Source organism: Leuciscus leuciscus (assembly GCF_965113295.1).
Source record: "Leuciscus leuciscus genome assembly, chromosome: 13".
Taxonomy (NCBI): domain Eukaryota; kingdom Metazoa; phylum Chordata; class Actinopteri; order Cypriniformes; family Leuciscidae; genus Leuciscus; species Leuciscus leuciscus.
In genome coordinates, this window is record NC_138737.1 from 30,068,092 (window position 1) to 30,094,964 (window position 26,873).

A 26,873-nucleotide genomic window follows, 5' to 3' on the forward strand; every position below is an offset into this window, starting at 1 on the left:
CATTTTGTAAATGATCACTGAAGATGACATAGCCTGTGTTAGGAATGTCAATAGTATGAGTATAAAGAGTACCATAATACTCTTACTCTCAGTGTATGCATACAGTGACAGTGACAGTGACACGTGACGGCCAAGTATGGTAACCCATACTTGGAATTTGACCTCTGCATTTAACCCATCCAAGTTAATGCACACACATTAGGAGCAGAGTAGTGAGTAGTTAACACACACACACACTGCAAACGTGGATACACACACCCAGAGCAGCAGGCAGCCTTTGTGTGGCGCCCGGGGAGCAATTAGGGGTTAGGTGCCTTGCTCAAGGGCACCTCAGTCATTTCCCACCGGTTCTGGAATCGAACCAGCAACCTTTGGGTTTCCAGTTCAACTCCCTAACCACTAGGCCATGACTGCCCCGCAATACTGTGCATAAGACTACATTTGCTCAATACATAGAAAACACACATACTAAATGTGCCAAAATTTGTAGTTTACAACATAGCACACAGCACAGGCTAGTTTTAATGGCAATGCAAACTGCTCAACTTGTTGTTTCAGGTCAAGTGTGAATAAGCTGTAATTTTCTCTGTCTATTTCGTGACTTTTTTTATGTATTTATTATTTACTAAATATCAATATTTATTAATGAGATAGGCTAATCCATGAGATTTGTTTATGATAGCTGGGCCATCAATGAAAGCAAATGTATAGGCCTACTACTAATTTAGAGATGAATTGCGAGATGTAAAATAATTGAGGAAAAAAGTCAGAATTGTGAGGTAAAAAGTCGCAATCACCCTTTGTATTTTTATTTTTAATATGTGGCGGAAACTTCGTAAACTATCACTAGCGTTATAAAAAATGCATTAGGCCTAAACATTATTATTCTAATAGGCAGATTCATGTTCAGTCGTGTCAACTGAAGGTATGGGTCGATTTATAAAGTTCATTTGTTTTTTTCTTCAGACTGAATTTTTTTTCTTTTTCTTTTTTCTGTAACGTTACCTCAAGTGAGCTCAGATTTTCTGGGAAAGCCTGTTCCTTGAAGGAAATTTTGCTGATATTTATAGTGATTTTTATTTAATTTTTTATATAGTGCAGGAATTACACAAACTTTGTGTATTATTTTATTTAAAATAAATAAATAATAATAAACATAATGGATTCATAAAAAACAGACTCACGAATGTCTTCAACTTCTACACAGTTTCAGATGTGTATTCTCCAATGTGATGTTCACTGCATTTAGCTTCATGCGACAGCAGAATGTCCTCCTTGTTCGAATGCTAAGTCGTACTGTCGTAGTCAGTAAAAAGATTGGTTCAATTTATTTATTCGTTTGCTTATACACTTATCTGGTGATGAACCATTTAGACCATAATCTCACTTTCTAAATAATGACCTCAGCTCAGTAAGGCGATTTTGCTGTTGTAGACTGCAAACCGCAAAACTGATCGCAAATCAGCGAAGCGTCTGTTACCAACCGACCAATGGAGTGCTCGCGTGAGCATCACATGACTAAACACGGAAGCGTTAGAAGCATGCACAGTAAGTGACCTAGACCAGTAAATAGAGCTATAAACACTGTATATCCTTGTGTTTATTTTTTGTAAAATGAGATACATGTAAACTGCTAGTATATACACGTCCTCTAAGGATCTCGTAAGCGTCTTCCGAACTGAGCAATGCCTCTAGTTCCTGCGAACCAGCCGCAGCTGATCCGCTCGTGTCAGAAGGATGAGTTCTACCAGAACAACCTGACAAACAACGCCAATGAGCTCGTCCACACCTTTGCAGGTAAAGCAATCCCAAGCACACTGAATGCATGGTTTAGGGATATTAAAAGGGCTTATTCTACACTTTAAAATGTTATTGAGCTTTTCCCCCCTATTTATTTTAAATAAGAATACTTATATAAATCAATATGTCTTGCACAGTTATAATTTAGTTTTTAGGCATTTTAAATAACATTATTGTGGGCGGTCATATGCTAATATGATGTAGGTGTGGCATAATAATCATGACCATTAAAAGGCCAACTTTTTCATTATAGTTTCAATATGCTATTCAAAATGGAATAATAGCTTAATGTGCAGTATACTGTATAGTTCCTACTGTATATTTAATAATATGTAAAATACACAATATGTGAAGTACACAAAATGCACCTATAAACACTTTAAATAGCAGTGTTGTACAATGTTCATATTGTTGGCACTTGACTTCATTACAACACTAATGCTAATCTTAGAGAAATGGCATCCAATTTTATGTGAAAATGTCTGAACTGTTTTTACTTTCATCAAATGATAAGAGGAAAGAGAGGCCTGTTGTTAGGCCTAGGACACACTTGACGATTTTCAAATCTTAACCGATTTTAAAACATGCTGACTTGTGTCAAAAAACTCTCGTGACGGCGAGGCGGCCGTGTCGGATTCTGCAGTCAGGCGCAGTTGCCCTCCACCGACTGCGTTGATCAAAAGCATGATGGGAAACGAGTTGCTGACGACGCATTTGTTTTTTGTTCCCAAACCAGTTCAGTGTAAATCCTGCCCTGCAGCCGATTCAAAAGATTTCACTGGTCATGTCAATCACTATACTGATTGCCTACACCAAACCTAAACCTACCCGTCACTGTAACCTTAACCAATGAAATTAGCTGCAAGGCGGGATTGTTCTCTTTTAAAATCTTTGATTTTAAAACTCTGATATCATGTTTTTATGTGTATAAATTAGAGGTGTAAAGATACCCTCATTTCACTATTCGATACATATCACGATACTGAACTCACAATACTATATTATTGCAATACTCCAAGAAAAATAAACTGTTGATTAAAATGCTAAATGTGGCATTACATTGTGGGTGTAAATGAATAGGCTTGGACTTGGTGCTGGTAACCCAATGCACAGGACAGTGGTGACACCAGAATAAAAATATTCCTGATTCTGAAGCTGAAAATACAGAATTATTTCAGACGAATATGCTTGCACTCTTTCACTGACTAGATATATTTAAAATAATATAGGCCACTTTTTACTGGTAACAAGACATTTGACAATATCAGGACCCACAGATGTTTCCCCATTGTATTATTATACATTCAAAATTATCTATAGTAGTTTAATGTAGTACTGACACTAAAACTCTGAAAACTTGAATTTTTTCTCACACATTTTTTTTTTTAACCATACTCAATATATATTGTCACTATCCACGATTCATATTGTTGTATTTTTGTATTGTGATATATTGTGACACAAAATATTGTTACACCCCTAGTATAAATAATGTGTGAATATTCCCAAACTCTCTGACAGTGCGATCTCTATATGGGTTATGTGATTGTTGTCATATTCATAAAAAATAAAACCATGTCTGTAATTAAAGTAAAAATTATTGATATTAACATTTATTTCGAATGGAAATAATTAGCAAGTACTTTGGGTGTCTTGTTTAATATATTTATTTTCAGATAAAAGCAACACAACCTAAATTACATCCAGGTTATCAGCAACACAGTGCATGAGTGTGAATCTCGCGATATCCGCCTTTGATCTCGTTGGGATTGTGTGGCTTCTGACGCAATCGGGGCAGTAAAATAATCGCAATGACACTACACAATTGAGGATTTTTTGGGACAAAAAGTTGGTTGCCAGAAGCCTCGAATCGGTCCACACCCCCCAGATCGTTGGAGGCTGCAAACCGGGCCAAAAATCGGGCTTAAAATCTTCAAGTGTGTGGCCAGCCTTACATTTAGTATTCATCTGACATAAACATAAATATTAGGTGGAATACTTAAAAAAAAATTAAATAAACGTTTACTTGGCAACTAACTAAAATAAATACGTTTAAATTAGACAAATTTATCTAAAACTAAAACTGTAATGAAATTAATTAAAGTGCTCCCGCGGATCCTTAAAAAGTCTTAAGTCTTAAAAAGATCCTTAAAGTCCTAAAAAGTCTTAAGTCTTATTTTTACTTATGAGAGTTCTTAAATTTTAGATGACTTTGACTTTGACTAAGACATATCTAAATACTTTACCAAATTAAAACTACCTAATTAGCATTAGCCTATATCATTTTTATTATTCTTTCTTTGTGGATTTGCTTGTTCACGTGACAATTTGTAACCCCTATAAATAGAAATATTTACAAAAAAAACCCTGATAAAAATAAAACCAAAATATAAAAATTAAAGCTAATTCAAAATATGAATAGTAGTAAAAGTAATACTAAAATAACACTGATGCACACAGTATACATATTACATACTGCAAGAGTGGTATCCAATTTTTTTTATTCTGTTTTCCATGATGCGTACCTTTTAATACAGCTGCTCGTTCAAAGATTATTATTTTTTTCCCTTGAGGTTCCAGACGTTGGCTACAGTGCAGAAAGGAAATTGAATTACTATCTGATCTGACCTACTATGTTCTAACAACTTTATCTGGTAAGTTATTCGCTTGTATTGCAACACTGCTGATGTATTTGTTACAGTATATGAGTTGTATTTCAGAGCCATGTTTTTGTTGTCCATTTCATTTAGGATATCAGACCCTGGGTGAGGAGTATGTCAGCATCATCCAGGTGGACCCCAGCAAGAGAAGAATCCCCTCGCGAATGCGCCGAACGGCACTTATCTTCTTCCACACATTTGTGCCTTATCTTATGGACAAGGTCTTGATCTGTGTTGAGAATGAGTTGGAAGCAGAAGCACCTCAGAACTCGCAGCACCAGACGAGCAGAACCTGGAACCCGTTATCACGCGTGCGGTTCTGGATTCAGAGAGCTGTGGGGATCCTGACTGAGTCTCAGAGGAAGTCTTTGATTCCGCTTGTGTTTGCCCTGCAGCAGGGAATCACTCTTCTGTACAGGCTACATGTGGCTGTCTTTTACATCAGTGGAGCCTTTTACCACATTGGTAAAAGAGCTGCAGGTGTTAGTTATGTAAGTTTTTGTTCTTTTATTATTATAAAACCTGTACTGTGGGAATAGGTTAGGGTTAGTTCACCCAAAAATGAAAATTCTGTCATTAATTACTCACCCTCATGTCGTTCCAAACCCGTAACACTTTCGTTCATCTTCAGAACACAAATTAAGATCTTTTGATGAAATCTGAGAGATTTCTATCACTCTATTGACAGTCCATGCAACTATCACTTTGACGCTTCAAAAAGATCATAAAGAGATTGTAAAACTAATCCATATGAATTGAGCGGTTTTGTCCATTTTTTTTTTTTGAAGAGACACGATCGCTTTAAATGATGAACAGATTTAATTTATTCATATAAACATTCATCAACGCACACAACAGTTATAATAAACGGAAGCTCAAGCATGAGAACCAATAAGGATTATTTTTGTGTTACGCAGCACGTTTGAGCTTCCACAAGAGCCAATGAGGTTCTCGCGTGTCAAGCAGGTTCAGTTTAGCTTCTGTTTATGTTCGCTGATCAATGTTTAAATGTGATGCCCAAATTAAATCTGTTCATCATATAAAGCGATCGAGTCTCTTCAGAAAATGTGGACTAAACTGCTCGATACATATGGATTAGTTTTACAGTATCTTTATGAACTTTTTGAAGCATCAAATTGTCAGTTGTATAGCTGTCAATGGAGGGACAGAAAGTTCTCAGATTTCATCAAAAAAGATCTTCATTTGTGTTCTGAAGATGAACGAAAGTGTTACGGGTTTGGAACGACATGAGGGAGAGTAATTAATGACAGAATTTTCGTTTTTGGGTGAACTAACCCTTTAATGAAGCACAGTAATAACGGCAGATGATTTGTGTTATATCCCTTACGAAAAATTACTGTAAGAGATCATAATACCATGGTACTTCAATACATGATATGGTACTAATTTATATCCAAAATCATGTCATGGTATTTACATGGTTCTCAAGGTGCTTCACAGAATACTGTGGAGTGTGGAATACTCCAAAACATGCAAATACATTGCTACTTTTTCTGTAAGTTATTGCTTTAAAAAACACCCACTTCTCACCATATCAGTGTAGCTTTAGGTTTAGAGCCTTTTCTTCACCATTCTATCAGTTCCTGATCATCAAAATCAAGTCTAACTAATTTTGTCTTGTTCAAAAATCCTGTTTACTCTGAAATGCACTATCGTTCAAAAGTCTGTAAGATTTGTTTTATGTTTTTGAAAGAAGTCTCTTCCAAGGCTCCACCAAGGCTACCATGTAATATTGTAAAATATTACAATTTAAAAAACGGGGCGGCAGTGGCTCAGTGGTTCATGTAGATTGTCTACAAACCGGAAGGTTGGTGGTTCAATCCCCGGTTCCACCTGACCAAGTGTCAAGGTGTCCTTGAGCAAGACACCTAACCCCAGCTGCTCCCGACGAGCTGGATCGCCTTGCATGGCTGACACCGCCGTCGGTGTATGAATGAGTGAGTGAATGGGTGAATGTGAGGCAATATTGTAAAGCGCTTTGGTGGCCATTGGGTCTGTGAAAGCGCTATATAAATGCAGTCCATTTACCATTTACCATTTAATATATTTAAAAATATAATTTATTCCTTTGATGCCAAGCTGAATTTTCAGCATCATTACTCCAGTCTTCAGTGCCACATGATCCTTCAGAAATCATTCTAATATGCTGATTTGGTGGATCTTATTTCTGATTATTATCAATGTTGAAAACAGTTGTGCTGCTAATTTAGTTTTTTTTGTGGAAACTATGGTAACATTTATTCAACATTCCTTAATGAAAATTTTAAGTTTAAAAGAACAGCATTTATTAGCAATAGATTTTTTTTGTAACAATGTAAATGCCTTCACAGTCACTTTTTTTTATCAGTTTAATGAATGCTTTCTGAATAAATGTGTTCATTTGTTTAAAAAAAAGAATCTTACTGACTTCTGAATGGTAGTGTACATCATATTCCTGTAGTGTAAAAGTTTATTCTGTGTAACTGTGAATGTGTTTTTTTAGCTAAGAGTGGGGAATGTGTCTGGCGATGACCCAAGGATCAGTAACGGTTACCGTCTGCTGGGTGCGCTGTCCCTTCTACAGCTGGGCGTCACTCTCACACTGCAGTTTAACAACCTCAAGCAAAGACAGAGAGCACGACAGGAATGGAAACAGCACAGAAACCTTCTCCCAAGGTAACGCTGTAGTGCCTTAAGGCTTGTTCCTTCCTCTCCTAACACCCCCTGTTCTTTTGTGAGACATGTGTCATTATATACAGTACCTTTCAAAAATGTGGAAACATTAACATTTTTTAGTCTCCTATGTTCACCAAGGCAGCATATATATAGGTGTGTGTGTGTGTATGTATGTATGTATGTATGTATGTATCTATGTATGTATCTATGTATCTATGTATATACAATGTATGTGTGTGTGTGTGTGTGTGTGTGTGTGTGTGTGTGTGTGTGTGTGTGTGTGTGTGTGTGTGTGTGTGTGTGTGTGTGTGTGTGTGTGTGTGTATATATATTTTTTTTTATATATTTTTTTTATATATACAGTATATATATATATATACAGTGGGGAGAACAAGTATTTGATACATTGCCGATTTTGCAGGTTTTCCCACTTACAAAGCATGTAGAAGTCTATCATTTTTATCATAGGTACTCTTCAACTGTGAGTGACGGAATCTAAAACAAAAATCCAGAAAATCAAATTGTATGATTTTTAAGTAATTAATTTGCATTTTATTTGCATGACATAAGTATTTGATACATCAGAAAAGCAGAACTTAATATTTGGTACAGAAACCTTTGTTTGCAATTACAGAGATCATACGTTTCCTGTAGTTCTTGACCAGGTTTGCACACACTGCAGCAGGGATTTTGGCCCACTCCTCCATACAGACCTTCTCCAAATCCTTCAGGTTTCGGGGCTGTCGCTGGGCAATACGGACTTTCAGCTCCCTCCAAAGATTTTCTATTGGGTTCAGGTCTGGAGACTGGCTAGGCCACTCTAGGACCTTGAGATGCTTCTTAGGAGCCACTCCTTAGTTGCCCTAGCTGTGTGTTTCGGGTCGTTGTCATGCTGGAAGACCCAGCCACGACCCATCTTCAATGCTCTTACTGAGGGAAGGAGGTTGTTGGCCAAGATCTCGCGATACATGGCCCCATCCATCCTCCCCTCAATACGGTGAAGTCGCCCTGTCCCCTTTGCAGAAAAGCATCCCCAAAGAATGATGTTTCCACCTCCATGCTTCTCGGTTGGGATGGTGTTCTTGGGGTTGTACTCATCCTTCTTCTTCCTCCAAACACGGCGAGTGGAGTTTAGACCAAAAAGCTCTATTTTTGTCTTATCAGACCACATGATCTTCTCCCATTCCTCCTCTGGATCATCCAGATGGTCATTGGCAAACTTCAGACGGGCCTGGACATGCGCTGGCTTGAGCAGGGGGACCTTGCGTGCGCTGCAGGATTTGAATCCATGACGGCGTAGTGTGTTACTAATGGTTTTCTTTGAGACTGTGGTCCCAGCTCTCTTCAGGTCATTGACCAGGTCCTGCCATTTAGTAGGACGCGTACTTTCATGTCTCGATTCTCCCTCGACACAGACCGTTTCTTTGCTTTGCGTTCGAGGGACGGGCATATCAGTACAAAGTATTACCCTTCGGGCTGGCCCTGTCGCCCCGTGTCTTCACGAAATTCGCGGAGGCAGCTATTGCTCCCATGTGCGAACGTGGTGTTCATATCCTCAACTACATCGACGACTGGCTTATCCTGGCCCAGTCGAGAGAGCAGTTGTTCGAACACAGGGACATGGTGCTCAGTCACCTCAGCCACCTAGGGTTTCGGGTCAACTGGGAAAAGAGCAAACTCCACCCGGCAGAGGATCTCTTTTCTCGGTATGGAGTTGGACTCGCAGAACAGCGGCACCACTGAAATACTGAAAAGGCTCCTGGGGCATATGGCATCTGCAGCCGTGGTAACGTCGCTCGGGTTGCTTCATATGAGGCCGCTCCAACACTGGCTCCACGATCGAGGCCCGAGATGGGCGTGGCAGTGCGGCTCCTTTCTGCAAGATGGGTTTGAGCAAAGGCTGTCTCCGCTATCGCCGCACATCACAATGCAGTTGAAGGTAAGTTGTTGGGAAAGCACGACCTGATCGTCAGGTTCCTGAGGGGAGCGAGGAGACTAATGCCCGCTCTCTATACCCTCTTGGGATTTGTCTCTGGTCCTTTCGGCACTTCAGAGACCACCCTTTGAGCCTTTGCAATCAGCTGAGTTAAAAATTATGTCCTGTAAGATAGTACTCCTGGTTGCATTGGCCTCCATCAAGAGGGGAGGGGACCTGCATGCATTTTTGGTTGACGAATCGTGCCTAGAATTCGGCCCAGCTAACTCTCACGTGATCCTGAGACCCCCTTCCGGGACCAGGTAGTGAACCTGAAAGTGCTGCCTTCGGAGGAGGCAGACCCAGCCCTGGCTTTTTTCTGTCCTGTTCGAGCTCTGCGTCTGTACGTGGACAGAACGCAAAGCCTCAGGACCTCTGATCAGCTCTTCGTCTGTAATGGAGGCCAGCAGAAGGGAAAGGCTGTCTCCAAGCAGAGGATGGCCCACTGGATAGTGGATGCCCTGCCCGCTCGGGTTGAGAGCCCACTCCACTAGGAGTGTCACTTCTTCCTGGGCGCTGGCACACGGCGCCTCGCTGACAGACATCTGTAGAGTTGCGGGCTGGGTGACACCTAACACGTTCGCTAGGTTTTATAGCCTACGTGTTGAGCCGGTTTCTTCCTGTGTGCTCGCTTCAATCAGCCGGTAACACCGAAGTTCCCACTCTAGTGTCGGCTTTCTGCGCCACTCCCCTCCACATGGAGCGGATACGTGCGCTTTTTTGCACCAGTCGAGGTCCCCACTCAGGCGAACCCTGTGAGTTCCTCCGCACCCCTTCGGCAGTCGGACATTGCGGAGCGTCTGACGCCAGGCCTAGTGCTCATATGCTTGTGTAACTTGTGCTAGGCTGGGTTCCGTATGTGGTGATCCCTGCGGCGATCCCATATGCGTATTCTTCCACGATCAGCTCCCTGCGGTGAGCCCGTGTCTTTCCCTTGGCAGAGTCCACTCTGCCGTCACTGTCTGGTGTTACCTCCTCCTTCTTAGGCTGGAGCCACCCCAGTGACATTCCATATGTTGCACTGCCCGGCCAGTCCATATGTGTATTCTCCACGTTACCTCCCTTCGGGCAGGATGGGGCTTCCACAGCGTCCCTCTCCCCTGGAAAGGCATGTGTTTCCCAGTGTTATCCAAGAGTTCCACTGTGTGGGGTATGACGGAACAGCAGTTTGAACTCCTCTCACGCAGGCCTTCCACCCCAGCCAGTTGGGGGTCTGTGAGTCTTGCATAGAGCGCTGGATGTGGCAGCATCTGTGGCGTTTTCCATGGGATCCCAATTACGTCATCACGTCGACATTACTTCGAACGTGAGCGACTGATAGGGAACGTCTCGATTACTAATGTAACCCTCGTTCCCTGAAGGAGGGAACGGGAGACGTAATGTCCTGTCGCCACCTTAGCTGACTATCGCTCTACGGCCGTCACGATCTCGGCTCCTCAGGGAAAAACAATTTGTGCGTGCACCCGCTTCCTGTTTATACCCGCGTTGTGGGGCGGGGCACGTTACACGATTCACGCACGCCAACGGTCATTGGCTCGTTCTGTAGACACTCGAAGTTGATAGGGCTCCCTCAAGTGATTCCAGTTATGTCGTCACATCAACGTTACGTCTCCCATTCCCTCCTTCAGGGAACGAGGGTTACATTAGTAACCGAGAAGTTTTATGGTAATAAATGTGACATTATGGACTCTTGAGGGGAGCTTTCATAAGACTTACATAATAGTTAGCTTACATAATAGATTTATGTTGCATTATTCGCGTTCTTCTTTACACATCTGTTTTTCCTTTCAGTCGTCAGGTCAGTGAGTCAACGTCTCGTTCTTCACGCTGTATCTTGTGTTTGGAGGAGCGCAGAAACACCACTAGTACTCCCTGTGGTCATCTCTTCTGCTGGGAGTGCATTACTGAATGGTGCAATACCAAGGCAAGACTTTTATATTACATAATGCTGTGGTGTGTTTGCACGTAAAGTTCCACATTAATGATGTATGAGAAGTAATTTTCTTTGTTGCTTTTATTGTAGACCGAATGCCCACTTTGTCGAGAGAAATTCCAGCCTCACAGATTGGTTTATCTGAGAAGCTACAAGTAGACGTTTGGTTGATCAAGATTATGGGAATTTAACACCCCTTGTGTTTTACTTTCCATCACTGTTTGTAAAACTTACTGTAATTAGTGTTTAAAGGCCATATGACATGGAAATTACATTTTGTATTTTGTATGAAATGGACAATGAATACATATTTCTTCCTGAAATTTGTCAATTTAATTTGATTATGCAGACTATTTAATGGTAATTGTAGCCTTTCTCAAATAAAATAAGATATTTTTACTAAATTTGATGTGTGTATTGCTTCTGACAAAACTATCTATCCATCAAACATGACAAGCCATAGTCAAGACAATCTACTAAAAACAATTGCATATTTATTTTAATTAAAACACTTTACTGTACACACAGACATGAATGATACTTAAAATCATTCAGCTTACATACCAAAATATCATAGGCTACACTGCAAGCTTTAGTACTCATTTCCGATTTATTCCTTAGATCCGATTTTTGTATAGCTGTTCACATTGTTGTTTTAAAATGGCTAATATCATATTCCAGGGTGAAGAGATCTTCTGGACTGACCCGCATATGCAAAATAACAATAAAAAGATGACACACAGCACACTGTCATATGGAAGTAAACACAGAGGACATTAAAGTAAGCGATTACGTGTTTATTTTATAGCGTGATCTGCTGCGGAATCCAGCGAATTTATGCACAGGCAAGTTTTTAAACACATGATAGATATGTATATAGAGCTGTCATGTCACTGTAATACTTATAAGTTACACATCACTGTCCACTTGACTACCTTTCGAAACTTTCTTGATAACTTTGGGTATGTAAAATCTTTAAAGTGACTCCCATTAGCGCAGAATTGTGACAAACGTTTATCTACAGAGACGTAAAAGTCGCATGAATTTCTATACGACTGCTAGACTCATCTGACCTGTATCAGATTTAGGACCCAAATCCGAATTGAAAAGATCAGATTTCATGTGGTTTGTGCTGTTCACACTGTCATGACAAAAACAGATCTGAGTCACATATGAGAAAAAAAGTCGAATTTGTGCCACAATTACCTGCAGTCTGAACAAAGCCATAGAGACTTGCTAATAGGCTCTTTTGATTCGGGCCAGTTAGCAACCATCCAGATTAGCCAATGCAATGAACTAACCACTCAGAACAGCTTAGGATGCACATCAATTAGCATTTCAGCATTGTGGTGCAGTGTTTTGCATGGGCAAACACCAGCAATGTTCTCTTCAAAAATGTAAAATATAGTTTTTAAAGGTCGTCTGTCAGCTTATACTGAGAACTAGACTGAGTTAATTTACCGGCTCCTCCCAGCAGGTTGGTTGTACAGTAATCTGTTTCTAATCTTCTTAGCTCACACAACGTGCGCTCTGCAGTTTGAAGGTTTTGCCCACAATTTATACAGATCATTAACTATAGATGACACAGCATGGAGGCATTAGCAAATATAACATGCTGCCCCTAAGGGTGAGTGATTTTTTGTAAATACTTTACAACTGTACCCTAATGATTATCATAATTGCCACTGCATTATCCAAATGTAAGAATATAAATGTTTAATCAGTTGACATTTAAATTATTGGATCTTTAATTTAATTGTTTGGAAGTTCAGCAATTTTTAATGCAGCACTCATGGATGAATATTTCATTGAGCTGATGGAATGAGACCTTGTTTTAAAATGATACCTGAACTGATCTGTATTGAAACGGCAAAATGTGAATAACAAGCATCATGCCGTTGCCTGAGGAAAACGCAGATGAGCCTCCATATGCTCCGAAAGACGGTACAACAACTTTATACAAGAACACCCCACTGAGTAGACGTTCCTCTAGACTAACGTTTGGTTCTGAGCCTTTCATTCAGCAAACATTCTTCAAGAGGGAATCAGACTGCACTTTTGATCTTCCTCACCACAAGAATTTTTATTCAGTTTCAGAGAGTGCAAGTGGCTCAAAATATGCCAGGAGAGATACAACAAGTGATGCTACAGCCCTCATTTGTTGTAACACAGCAGCCAAGCATAAGCGTGAGCAATGGAAGACTCAAGAGAGGGATTTTACTGAGGATTCCTCATTATCCACAATTTCAAAGAAAGACAGCCAGCCGACCTGCTTTAATTCTGCAGACGTTGCTTATAAACCCCAAAAGGAAGCATTCGCTTTTCAAAAGCAAGATGAAAGGCTTTCATCCTCTACCTTTCATGAGCTTCTTGAGTCCTCGTGGATGTCTGCAAACTTGCATTGCTCGATGCTCCACTTCGACACAACTGAACAAGCAGTCTCTTTTGTGGAACATAAAACGCCCAACTTATCTGGATCTACCTCAGCAGTTTCCTTTCTCGCAGTACCTGTTGTCACTGAAAGTGAAAGGCACAGTTGCTACATTCCTAGAGGTATCAAAAGACGACCAAGAAATGAGCAGTTTCAGTGCTGTAATACAAGATTCAGCTCTAGTCAAGTCCCTAGAGTATCTATACATAGCAAACAACCAAACAAATCTGGACAAAATAAAGATTTTGTCAGAGACACAAGGCCTAATGGCAACAAATTGGATTTTGAAAGCCCTACAGAGATTAACCCTCATAAATGGCTTGAAATCCAGGAGAATTTGAGTCAAATGCACCCACTGGTGATTGATAGAGAGGATATAAAGAACCATACGCAAACTATGCAAAGAGATTTTCTTAGAGGAGCATGCAAATGTCCTCCAGGACTGGCAGGAAGGAATGAACTAGTGTCTATTCATGGGCAATACCTTACATCTCATCAACACTCACCGTTTGCGAAGTGTAAAGCCTTGGCTGCAACAGAAGCTCAGATTTCTGCTCAGGTATGTTGGCATACAAAATCCCATAATGAAAATATCCTTAATGAAGCCTACTGGAATTTATATCATTATATGGAACCAGTTCAAATAGAGAATTCCTTAAGAATTTTAAATGAACACTAGATTGTAATGAGTACAGTTTCCTTACAATGATTAATGATAATTAACATTACAAAGTAGATTCCAGTAAGACATTCCAGTATTCCAGAGTTCTAATATGGATGACAAATTATCCATTTCGACAGCAAAAATCTAATTAGAATCAAATATGTAGAGTATATCTTTTTTGATTCTTATGGCCCAGCCACATTGTCATAAATGGAGATTATTAATAAATTGAAAAAAATAAAATAAAGAATGACATTAAGACATTGTTATAATATAGTATATCTTTTTTTTAAATGTATGTTTAGTTATATACTGTATTACTGGATGTAGCTATATATTAAGTGTACATAGGTGTGATGCATCCTTAGAACCCAGTGGGCACTGGGCGTCAATGTAATGCCAGAAAGACGTTGGACAGAAGTACGATTTTGGCTGAAAATGAAAAGCGGTTAAAGTCAAAGCCCAACGTTGGCTTGACGTAAACCCTTAGAGAAAACGCTTCCCTGTCAGGTGATCAAAATTCAATGTCAGGACAATAGGTGTGTTAGACTTAAAGTGGCGCTGCACAGACAGGTCGGTGTATGACATCAAAATACTGCGAGTCGAAAGCATACGGTACTTTAATGGGTCTGTGCAGCACCACTTAAAGTCTAACACACCTTTCGTCCTGACATTGAATTTTGATAACCTGACATCAGAACTTATATTCAACCAAATAGAAATGTCTTATGCCTGCTGGATAGATTCTTATTTGATTCCATTAGGATTGGTTTCCAAGAAAACCTATTCACATTCCTTTAAGATTTTTTGGACTAGTGTGTTTTGAAGGGTTAATATAATTTGATGTAATTTTAGAAAACCGAACACATCTTTAACATATTTTTTTTTCGTTTGAAAAGCTTGATGTTACACCAGAGGCTTATGATGACTTCGATGAAAAGAAAATAGAAGAAAGGTAAAGAAAACAAACTGTATCTGTGTCAAATGCCTGTGCTTGTGAAAGCGTAATAACTCTTCTGATAGAGCTGATAAAACAATACATCTCTTACTTCTTGTGACTTGTACCTGTAATTTTGAGCTCAGCTGAATGGATAGAATTAAATGCTTTTCCGAGCCCATGTACTGTGTTTAGATTGGGCTCAAGAGACTCATCTGGAGGTTGGGCCGTGAAATATGTATGGTGACTTGTCATCACTGTTCATTTTTTTGCCAATTTTCACTGTGTGTTATGCAGGAGTGAGGATCTGTATAGGTTCCGTCTGCGGTTGCGCTGTCTGAGAATGTGGTCCAAAAGACTCAGGTTACTCTCTCAAGCCTGCTGTCATGACAGAAGACGGGTTTTAAACAAAGCTCTGTATGTTCTGAGATGGGCCGCAAAGATGCATTGTGCTCATACAGATGCACTGGAGAGGAGAAGAAGTAATTTCATACTCTATCAGAGTTTTTACCAGGTGGGAAATTTGTACAACAGCCTTATACTCTATAATACACTATCCCCTTGTGATAATGTGTTTTATAAACAATGGAAGAGTTTCCTGAGAATATCCCTCAGAAATTTACAGCATAGTTGATGACAACTATGATGAACTACAGTTTTTGGATGGTCAAAAAGCATAATTTCACATGGGGCCCTATAATACACTGTGGCGGAATGCAGCGCCAGGCGCGACGCAAGTATTTTTTGCTAGTTTCAGCCCGACGCAGTTATCATTTTCACGTCCTGCGCCACGTTGTTTAAATAGCAAATGCAACTACGCCTGAAAACAAGGTCTGTTCAGGCGTAGTTGGCACGTTGCTATTTTGAGGTAACTGAATTAGACTGCGCCATTGACCAACTGAAACCTGGTCTAAAGTCCATGGCGCAATATTATTATTTTTTTATTTATTTAAAAGGTGCATTAGTAATATGCGCATATAGGTGGGTCCACAATGCATGTACACTCTGCTTATTACACACACAGGGATGTGCAGCAGCACACAAACATGCCAAATATTAAAAATAGAAGGATTACAATGTAAAATTGTGTTCGTATTGTGTACATAAAGATATGGTGGAATCCGGCTTGTCCCATAGATGGTCTGCTTGCGCACTTTAACTTCGCGCACGAGCAGATCCGTTTCCTCGCTAGAGAAGCGTTAATTTTTTCTGCTTGCAAATTCCACCATGTAAATAGCAATCCGCCATGGCGCAAACGCAACTGACTTTTAAAGGGAATAGGAGATGAGACTCTGATTGGTTTATTGCATGTTATACTCAAAACACACCCATTATTAAGAGAATAGGGACAACCTTTTTAGACCATGCGCCGGGCGCACCGACCATTTTTCCCATCGTTAAACTAGCAAAATTGGATTCAGACACACCCTTCGTGCGCTTGCGCCGTGAGCTTTAGACCATGTGCTTAGATCGTTAAAATAGGGCCCAAGGAGTTAGACAGTATTTTTAACAAACCATTTCAACTTCATATCTTAAAGTTAATTGCACATTCTGTTACAGTGGAAGAATCACTATGAGAGCAACACAGATGCTTTGAGAAAACGACTCATTCAGCCCAGCAGAACTTTTCTGATGACCACATGTTCCACCTGGAGGAACCTACGTTTGCTCAGAACAGCTGTGATTCATTATCAGTAAGAATCATCCCATAATCTGGGTCAGATCTACAGTTACCTCACTATGAATAAGAGATGCCTGAGTCACCATCTTGGACAGAAATCAGGGTTTCCCTTTGCTAGCTATCATGAGTTTCATCTTAGTTGTGCATAACGTAGGTCCTGGTTGGTTTGTTACCTCTTTTTAGAAACAACACTCTCCTTTTCTTAAGCACATGTCAATATCTAGTTGTGTATTTAAGTGTGTCTGTATGTGCTTTACACCCTGCAGTCTATCTGTACTGTATAAACACTGGCTGCTGTGGAGGCAGGTGTGTTTAAAACGGTTCTCTAGGAGACAGCAGGAGTGGTGGGCATGTGTGTGTTGGGACAGACGACTCCAGAGCAAAGTCTGGACCCTGTGGATATTAACCTGGCAGAGAAATCAGCTGGCCACAGATCAGTACAGGTACAGACATTGTCTCAATGCTATATACATGTCTGTCATGCACATGCTAGTGCAGTATATATATTTTTTCAGTCTCCCGATTTGGTTAATTTGTATTCTCAGAATTTGCTATCTCTTATATAAATATCTCATAATGTTTCCCTTAGATATCAATGAGATCTCTGTCTTTCTTTAGGATGCATTTGTTAGCATCAGCATGGAAGAAATGGAAGATCCGTTACCGTCAGAAGAAGCTGGAGAAGTTGATGCAGTCCACTCAGACAAGCAACCTTCTTCACTCTTTCCATCGTTGGCAGAAGAGAGCAGAATCCTGTCAACGAGAGAGAGAAAAACAGTTATTTTTGAGCCGGTAAGGGTCAATCTGCCTCTCACATCATCACCCTCATGTCATTCACTGCATGACTGATTTTCTGCCATGGAACACGAAAAACAAATGTGCTTTTATGGGTACAAAAGTTTGTCACTGGGACAGTACACTTAGGGGGTGTTCACACTTGTAGTTCGGTTTGCGTGGTTCAGTTGGTCCAGACCAAAAAAAAAAGTTTATTCCTGGTCCGCTTAGCATTCACATTGGCATTTTTAACACCAAACCTTAATGCATAGGGATACATTCACAACCTGATTGGTCTGCTTTTATGGCGTATATTTCGAGATGGCACTTACCGAACATCCCTAAATGCGTTCCCTGTATGTGCGTAGCCTACATATGGTGGTATTTTGACCAGCTGAGAACTCGTGAAGAGCTTATAAAATGTGTAAAGTCAAAACAGTGGCAGGAATCCCTCCGTCACACACACAAATGAAGATCGCGGTTCTGACGCTTGTACCGAACTGTAATGGGCAACATCACGACTGTGACGAGAAAAAACAGGTATGCTTGAGGATTTTGTCCTTTTTAGGGTCGCATCTTGTGACATCATGTCCTGTTTTTGGTTAATTTGCATGTCTTTGTTACTGTTGCATTTATATTTAATTCGAACTGCACCAGAGTTTGGAAGTGGACCAAGACCCATCTTTTTGATGGTCTGAGTCCGCTTGTTTGCTAAAGAGACAACCTTATAGCTTACCTCAAGTCAAGTGAAATTTATTTGTTTAGGGCTTTTCACAATACACACAATTTCAAAGCAGCTTTACAGAAAGTCATGTCTATAATGCCTTAGTGCTTTGACACACACTTGACTGTATATACAGTGAGGAAAAATAAGTATTTGAACACCCTGCTATTTTGCAAGTTCTCCCACTTGGAAATCATGGAGGGGTCTGAAATTGTCATCGTAGGTGCATGTCCACTGTGAGAGACATAATCTAAAAAAAAAAAATCCAGAAATCACAATATATGATTTTTTAACTATTTATTTGTATGATACAGCTGCAAATAAGTATTTGAACACCTGTCTATCAGCTAGAATTCTGACCCTCAAAGACCTGTTAGTCTGCCTTTAAAATGTCCACCTCCACTCCATTTATTATCCTAAATTAGATGCACCTGTTTGAGGTCGTTAGCTGCATAAAGACACCTGTCCACCCCATACAATCAGTAAGAATCCAACTACTAACATGGCCAAGACCAAAGAGCTGTCCAAAGACACTAGAGACAAAATTGTACACCTCCACAAGGCTGGAAAGGGCTACGGGGAAATTGCCAAGCAGCTTGGTGAAAAAAGGTCCACTGTTGGAGCAATCATTAGAAAATGGAAGAAGCTAAACATGACTGTCAATCTCCCTCAGACTGGGGCTCCATGCAAGATCTCACCTCGTGGGGTCTCAATGATCCTAAGAAAGGTGAGAAATCAGCCCAGAACTACACGGGAGGAGCTGGTCAATGACCTGAAAAGAGCTGGGACCACCGTTTCCAAGGTTACTGTTGGTAATACACTAAGACGTCATGGTTTGAAATCATGCATGGCACGGAAGGTTCCCCTGCTTAAACCAGCACATGTCAAGGCCCGTCTTAAGTTTGCCAATGACCATTTGGATGACCCAGAGGAGTCATGGGAGAAAGTCATGTGGTCAGATGAGACCAAAATAGAACTTTTTGGTCATAATTCCACTACACGTGTTTGGAGGAAGAAGAATGATGAGTACCATCCCAAGAACACCATCCCTACTGTGAAGCATGGGGGTGGTAGCATCATGCTTTGGGGGTGTTTTTCTGCACATGGGACAGGGCGACTGCACTGTATTAAGGAGAGGATGACCGGGGCCATGTATTGCGAGATTTTGGGGAACAACCTCCTTCCCTCAGTTAGAGCATTGAAGATGGGTTGAGGCTGGGTCTTCCAACATGACAATGACCCGAAGCACACAGCCAGGATAACCAAGGAGTGGCTCTGTAAGAAGCATATCAAGGTTCTGGCGTGGCCTAGCCAGTCTCCAGACCTAAACCCAATAGAGAATCTTTGGAGGGAGCTCAAACTCCGTGTTTCTCAGCGACAGCCCAGAAACCTGACTGATCTAGAGAAGATCTGTGTGGAGGAGTGGGCCAAAATCCCTCCTGCAGTGTGTGCAAACCTGGTGAAAAACTACAGGAAACGTTTGACCTCTGTAATTGCAAACAAAGGCTACTGTACCAAATATTAACATTGATTTTCTCAGGTGTTCAAATACTTATTTGCAGCTGTATCATACAAATAAATAGTTTAAAAATCATACATTGTGATTTCTGGATTTTTTTTTAGATTATGTCTCTCACAGTGGACATGCACTTACGATGACAATTTCAGACCCCTCCATGATTTCTAAGTGGGAGAACTTGCAAAAAAGCAGGGTGTTCAAATACTTATTTTCCTCACTGTATATATACTGTATATATACAGTATATACTGTATTTATAGTGTTGTGAGCACATATTTATATCTTTAAGGTACTACTACAAACCTTTTACAGGTAAATAAGGTAGAGTACAAAGATTTCCTTTTAAGGGTATTGCCCCAGTGACAAACTGTTGAACCTCTAAATGTAAAAATGTGTTACTTCTTTATTCTGAGTGTGAATGTCTTTATGATGACTTGCAATGCTTTTGGGAAACGCACATTTGAATGATACGAGAGAGAGTGACATTTTTGGGTAATAACTGACCTTGGAATGTTGCGACTGATCAATCAGAATTAAGTATTTCAGAGAGCCATGTAAAATAAAGTCCAAGAAACCATCTAAAATAACCTAGTATCTGCATAGAAAGGCTATAGCAACCACCTAGAACGCCATAGTTGTAGAGGCGTTTTTTTTTTTGTATGGTCAAGTGGTTCAAAAATCTAGTTTTTAGGTGAAGGTGTCAATGCAAATTGGAGTTTACTAGAATAAAACAGTATAAATGTGCCATAACATCATTTGTTTCTTGCACAGACGCACCCTGAACTCCTGGCATTGCTACGTTCAGAAGACAAAATTAACACGTTTGAGCACCAGAGTCCCATGGGTGCTTTCCAGACGGATGTTAGCAGGTAGGTGAAGCAAAAAAAAAAAAAAACTCCTCCAGACAGGACTGACAGCATTCAGTAACAGCCCCTGACGCTTACAGCACTTTGCCTATGGTCTTTTCATAACTTAGATGAGGGGAGTCTGCTGAGGTGAGAGACTGGGGCTGCGTTTAACTCCACTTTTAGACATACACTAGCAAACTTCCCTAAGCACTTCCCCTCGGGGGAATCCCTACCGCTATTTAGAAGTGCGTTCAACTTCATCAAGTGGGCGAGGGAAGTTTATTTGGACAGACTCTTGACCCCTCAACTTTGGCTGAGGGAGCGAATCTACTCAATATGTAGTACACTTAAGACAGATCCATAGACCACAATGCAACAGGATTTTGACGTCTCGCTTAATTTACCCCCCACCCCACACAACTCTAGTGTATGATAGTTATTTTGACATTTAACCGCATTGTGTAGCTACCTTAAGCTGACTGTTTTTACATAGTTACAGTTTATTGTATTGTTATTATTTTAATTTGTGTATTTTTTTTATATGTAATATAAATATATGAATATATTCATATTTAATATTTGTTTGTATCTAATTTTTTATCAACTCAAGCATACATACAGGCCTATAGAATGGTGCGTAAACAAATTTATAAGGAGAAAAAAAACTATAAATAATAAATCAGCTCCATATCGGATTCCAAGTGATTAGGGCTTAGCATGTTCCACTTATATACATTGCAAGGGTTCCGCCAGTAGTTGGCACATTGCAGCGTAAGCAATGACGTACATCCGAGTGAATAAGACAGAGGGAAGTTAGTGAGGGAAGTGCATACAAATTTGGACTTAAACGCAGCCTAGGAGTGATGGCTGTTGTTGAAATCTGTGCAGTAAACTTCAGGAAGTGGAGAGATGTCACAAGAAGGATGCAGGAAACAAGGATATGTCTGGAGAGAGTGTGCCATCTGCAGGATAAAAGTAGAATACAGACTAGATTTACAATATGGCTTAAAAGCGCTCGGCAAAGGAAAGAGTTAAGAAGAGTACGGGAGAATTTACAAAGAGCTCAACTCTCAGGGTAAGTCAAGCTTGTTTTCCTGTGCTTCATTTGCATTGGCTGTTACACTCAAATGAGATGTTGAAAAGCTTGCACTTTATACAAATAATCAAGAAAGTTACAAACAATTTTTTTGAAATGTTGTCAATTGTTCATAAAAGTGTTAGTGAAAGAGTTTATCTTTCAGAAATTTGTATTTACCAACATCAGGAGGTTAAACTTAATATTATCCAGATTTTATTTTGTTTTATATTCCTTTTAAATGACCACGTATATGACCCATAGAATTTATAAGACCTTGAAAGAGGACAAACTGCTCTTGCTGAGGGTGGTTTATTTCCCTGGACACTTGGCAGGGGCTGAGGGCCAGGGGACTCCACCCGGATGTGGTGGAGTTATTTGGCAGAGGTACGACAGAGCGGAAGTGGACTTGTTTGTTTCAGCGCTGTCCTCTGGTTGGCCCTACTGATGAGAAAAAGCCAGCCCGAGTTTAGTTCTTGGACCTAGGGCCCTGTTTTAACGCTCTAAGCGCATGGTCTAAAGCGCACGGCACAAGTCCACTGAATCCACTTTTGCTAGTTTAACGACGGGAAAAATGGTCTGCGCGCCCGGCGCATGGTCTAAAAGGATTGTCCCTATTCTCTTAATGAGCAATGGGTGTGTTTTGGGCGTAACTTGCAATAAACCAATCAGAGTCTCATCTTCTATTCCCTTTAAAAGCCTATAGGCGCATATTACTAATGCGCCCTTTAAATAACAAAAAAAAAAAAATGCCGCCATGGACTTTAGACCAGGTTTCAGTTGGTCAATGGCGCAGTCTAATTCAGTTACCTCAAAATAGCAACGTGCCTGAACACACCTCATTTTCAGACCAGCGTGCCCATTGGTGCATAAATAGGCGCAAATGCATTTGCTATTTAAACAACGTGGCGCAGGACGTGAAAATGATAACTGTGTCGGGCTGAAACTAGCAAAAAAACACTTGCGTCGCGCCTGGCGCTGCTATAGTCTTAGAGGGCCACCAAAAAAAACAAAAATGTACTTACCCCAAACTTTTGAACACTAGTTTATTTATAGGGTGTTGCTATGTGGTTGCTAAACTGTTCATTGATGTTGTGGCACTGATTCTCTGTGTGCTTATGGCAGGTGTTTATCAGCGTGGAGATCACTGGTTCAGCGCAGTGCATTGCTTCTGCATTACTGTTATCACAGAAAGGCTCTGACACTCAAGACATGCTTACAGCAGTGGAGAAGATCTCTACAGCTACACTGTCTTCAAAAGGATTTCCTCATCCACCAGTTTCATACAAGACAGAAAAACACAGGTTAGGTCATTTTACGAGTATGATTATGTGTTTATGTGTTTAAGGTTAGTTAGATTTGAAAGAAATCCTCTTATGCTCACCAAGGCTGCATTCATTTGATACAAATACAGTAAACAGTAATATTGTGATCTATTATTACAACTTAAAATAATAATAATTTGAATATATTTTAAAAACTGAATATTCACCAGCCATTACTCCAGTCTTCAATGTTACATGATAATGATTCTTCAGAGATCATCCTAATATGCTGATTTGATGTTCAAGAAACAGTTCTTATTATTACCAATGTTGAAAATCTGTTTGGATTTTAGGTTGTACGATGGAAGTGTTCAAATGGAAAACACGATTTTCAGCGCAAGAACTATCATCCATGCTACTACTCCACAACACTTTTCATAAGTGGACAGAGATATTAGTGAAACAGCAGTTGGCACAGTACGCTAAACTCCTCTTTTTTCTTTTTCTCTGTAACTATATTTCTCTCTCTACCTTTCCCTGCTCAATTCTTAAATTTCTCTTTGAGATCTCACAGATCAGCTAAAGATAGAGCTGTTCAGCGGGCTGTTCTTCTGGAGTGGTACAGACACACTCAGGCTGTTTTCTCTGATGCAGTTCTGCTCTTCACAGCCAAACTGGCTCATCTTCATCCATCCTCATCTTCCTCACCCTGCTCTGTATCCACTGCTGTACCTCAGGTACAAGACTCAGTGCTAGCAAGCTGCATTTTGTTTGTTTTGTTTAAATTAGCATTTTTCCAGCTAGCAGACCCAGACCATAGCAGAACTGTTCTCCAAACTAGTTTTGCTCTTAAAACCTAGACCAAGACTTTTTAAATCAGACTGGAGGTCTCAAAAGCACCACCGTACTGCTAATATTGTAGTAACGTTGACAAAAAAGGTGATTGATTTGTTGTCAGAAGTTTTGCTCTTTAGCTGAGTAATTCCTTAAGAACATGCTGTAAGTAATCAGTTGGAAAAGTATAGGTTTTGTATTCTCAATAAGCATATTGTGATTTTTGATATTGTGACTGTTTAATCATTCAATTAGGGTTCTCTGGTAGAATGTACAAATTGCACAGCAGAAGATGATAGTTTGGAGCAAAGTGTGTTGACACACAGAGAGCAACACTGCCCTCTACAGGCCACAGAATCACAGCACAGCCACATGTCACAGACCGCATCAGAGGAGCACAGATCTCTGCTGTCATTTATCAGGTTAGCTACAAAATTTAATTTGAATTTGAATACAAAGTTTAACTTAAAAACTAAAGACCATTCTACGTTGGTTCTTTTTTCCCCCATAGTAAAATCCCTGAGGAATATGAAGACCCAGAAGATGAGAGAATGGCTTATAGTTGTTTCTGGGTCTCCTATGATCACTGCAGACTTTGCAGATCAAAGGTGGTATTGTTCAATCAATCAATCAATCAATTGCAATTTATATTGTTTATACATAAATCTTTTGTTTATAATATTTCCTTGATATTTAACACGCACTTTTTGTATTAAATCTAGTAATATTTATTTATTTTGTGGTTTAGCTTTACCATTAAAGCTATCTAAACCGCTAAATTTACTTGAGAAACAAAATTGCAGTTTAATATTAGGAGTTTAGTTTTATTCTTTGTTATAACTTGAGTATTGATTCTTTCCACCAAAATGTTAATCATTTTACAGGATCCCATAATATGAATCATGTTTTTGGATCATTCTGGTGATAAATTTACATTTAAAACTTCATAGTATAATGGTTCTGATCAGCTTTGCTTCTGCTATTGTATTATTAATAGTACAGGACCAAACTGAGTCAATTCAGCAGTCAGTTCTATCCATTTAAATCTGCTACTTTTTCATTCTTCCTTAGGTTGTGCTACTAAGAGCCCTCGGCAGGATGATGCATCCTGATCTGAGTCTGCCTTTTTCCCAGTGGAGGAGTCTAGTGCACACTAACAGAGAGATGAGACTACAGGGGGATCTCTGTAGAAAAAGAAGGAGATGTAAAGACCTGACTGTGGCATTCAGGGTGTGGAGAGCTCATACACAAATACACAGCAGGGCTGTCCGGCACTGGGTAAATTAATTATTAATCAACAAAATCATTTATATTGGTCCCCTGGCAGAAATGCTGTTCCATAGTAACTATGCCAACTTTGAAAAAATGGCTTCACAATGGTAAAAATTGGTGTTTTATGATTTCACACATTGTTCCCTTTCGAAGTGGAACTTGAACACGGCGTCATGTATAATAATAATAATAATGGCAAGAGTTTTCGACAGTGTGTTCCTCAGTGTATACGCTTTCTTATACCCGAGGACTTTCAAGGGAGCTGGATGTGCACTGTGACAAGTTCACAGTAAGAATGCTCCATTCACGTTTGTCAATCTTTTCGAGGGGAGAGGGACAATCGTATGCGCCTCATGGGTCAGGGCCTGCAGCTGCTGAGGCAGTGCGGCGTCTACACTCATGGGGTTCACAGGTTGAACTGGCTGAGGAGTTTTGGGAAGCAGTAACTATTAGTATTTTCCAGACCCTCTCAAGCTTTGTTCAAGCGATCTGCTCGATCCAGAGGCTCTGCGGATTCCTCTGATCCAGCAGAAAGCATGTTGCTGGCAACCTCCAGTTCTGAGGAACTGAATGTGGTTGGGGAAGAACATGTTGATGTTTCAGTTGAATCTGCTCCTCCCACCAGCCCTGCAAACGTGGAATTATTGGATGTGATGGCCCACACCACGCACAGGTTAAACTTGGCCTGGTCACGTGAGAAATGGGAAGTCGCTGGTGGTTGTTAGGACATGCGTTTTCTTGTGGGCCATGAGCAACCCTTAGTAAGCTTCCAATGGTTCCAAAAGGTTTGAACTGAGGTAATCAGTGCATTGGATATCAGTGCAATGCATGTCCGCGTCCTTGCATACCTCTTTCACGTAAGAAGGTTCTTTGTCTGGTATTAGGAGCAGCCCTGAAGGTTGTAGCCTGTGATGCTGGTTTGGGAAGTCAGCAATTTGCGTGCTACCTTTGAGGAACTGCTTAGGAATTTTCCCCTCCTCTTCATTACCTCCCTCAACTTGTGGTGACTGTGTTGGTGTTGCTCTCTTTGGAATGGAAGTCAAGTCAGGGTATGAGCCGTCCTCCGCCCTTTGCTCCCTGGTGGCACCCTCGGGTTGAAGCCTTGGTGATGAAATGTTTTTGGGCCCACTATATTATGCTCTGCTTTCAGTTTAAGTTTCTCCCTCTACAGCTAATAAAAGGAAATAGGCTTCCCCTTGAAGGAAGAGCATGTTGAACGGAACTGTGGCATTCACATCTCCCTATGTTTCTTTTTTTATCTACCTCCGTAACTATTACTGCGTTCTAAAGTAGGGGTTTTGCTTTCCTTTGGATAGGTGCTCTAATAAAACTAATTGATAGCTATAATGGGGTGTGTGCTACTCTCCCCAATGACATTGGGGTTTTTAAGTAGGCACTGAGCTCCCCTGCGGCAGGGTGGTAGGAATTATTGGGTACATTGCATTATGCCCTGTTTTATTTCCCTCCCTTTTTAGCAAAGTACAGAAGTAGGCTTCTCTCTCGGAGGAGCAACAGCTCTAAGCAGCCTTTCTTGCTCTTTGTGACAGTTACTTTAAAGTACCATTAAGGTAGAGCAGGGTGAATAGAACCATGCTTCAATTACCACCCTCCCCAACTATTGTTGGGTTCTGAAGCAGGGATATCGCTCCTCTTTAAATGGGTGTTTGACCATGGTGACAGTATTAATGAGTTGAGGTGTTTTGCTTGTGGGCATCCCTCCCTGTTATCTGCCATGAAATACATGTTGTGTACCTTTATTAAAGGCAGGGTTCAGCTGTTCTTCTTAGAGTCTGGGTGATATGATT

At 40.4% G+C, this 26,873-nt stretch overlaps 2 protein-coding genes across 5 annotated transcripts in view; both read left to right on the top strand.

Moving 5' to 3' along the window:
* The first annotated feature begins 1,507 nt into the window (after positions 1-1,507).
* On the top strand, positions 1,508-11,420 carry pex10 (peroxisomal biogenesis factor 10). Its single transcript, XM_082189474.1, has 6 exons — positions 1,508-1,797; positions 4,374-4,454; positions 4,551-4,951; positions 6,964-7,136; positions 10,903-11,035; positions 11,135-11,420. Exons 1-6 carry the CDS (start codon positions 1,686-1,688, stop codon positions 11,201-11,203), a joined length of 969 nt encoding a protein of 322 aa, XP_082045600.1. The 5' UTR covers positions 1,508-1,685; the 3' UTR covers positions 11,204-11,420.
* Positions 11,421-11,582: 162 nt separating this feature from the next.
* LOC309513540 (uncharacterized protein) overlaps positions 11,583-26,873 on the top strand; it is a 29,403-nt gene continuing 14,112 nt past the window's right edge. For 2 of the 4 annotated variants that reach the window (XM_082189431.1, XM_082189432.1), the window contains exons 1-14: positions 11,590-14,034; positions 15,039-15,094; positions 15,374-15,590; positions 16,637-16,770; positions 17,024-17,200; positions 17,376-17,549; positions 20,546-20,643; positions 21,511-21,697; positions 22,823-23,001; positions 23,316-23,439; positions 23,528-23,699; positions 24,052-24,218; positions 24,308-24,404; positions 24,868-25,074. In XM_082189431.1, the coding sequence (XP_082045557.1) occupies positions 12,937-14,034; positions 15,039-15,094; positions 15,374-15,590; positions 16,637-16,770; positions 17,024-17,200; positions 17,376-17,549; positions 20,546-20,643; positions 21,511-21,697; positions 22,823-23,001; positions 23,316-23,439; positions 23,528-23,699; positions 24,052-24,218; positions 24,308-24,404; positions 24,868-25,074 (3,087 nt within the window). In that variant the 5' untranslated portion in view covers positions 11,590-12,936. Of the gene's footprint in view, positions 14,035-15,038; positions 15,095-15,373; positions 15,591-16,636; positions 16,771-17,023; positions 17,201-17,375; positions 17,550-20,545; positions 20,644-21,510; positions 21,698-22,822; positions 23,002-23,315; positions 23,440-23,527; positions 23,700-24,051; positions 24,219-24,307; positions 24,405-24,867; positions 25,075-26,873 lie in introns of all 4 variants that reach the window. The other 2 variants (XM_082189434.1, XM_082189433.1) reach the window with 2 other exon arrangements.

What these genes read in the sequence shown, in the direction of transcription:
- pex10 (XM_082189474.1), top strand. Translation starts at nt 1,686, where the DNA reads ATGCCTCTAGTTCCTGCGAACCAGCCGCAGCTGATCCGCTCGTGTCAG. An exon ending in GCTCGTCCACACCTTTGCAG is followed by an intron (nt 1,798 to 4,373) that starts GTAAAGCAATCC and finishes TTTTCCCTTGAG; the next exon opens with GTTCCAGACGTTGGCTACAG. An exon ending in CTGAATGGTGCAATACCAAG is followed by an intron (nt 11,036 to 11,134) that starts GCAAGACTTTTA and finishes CTTTTATTGTAG; the next exon opens with ACCGAATGCCCACTTTGTCG.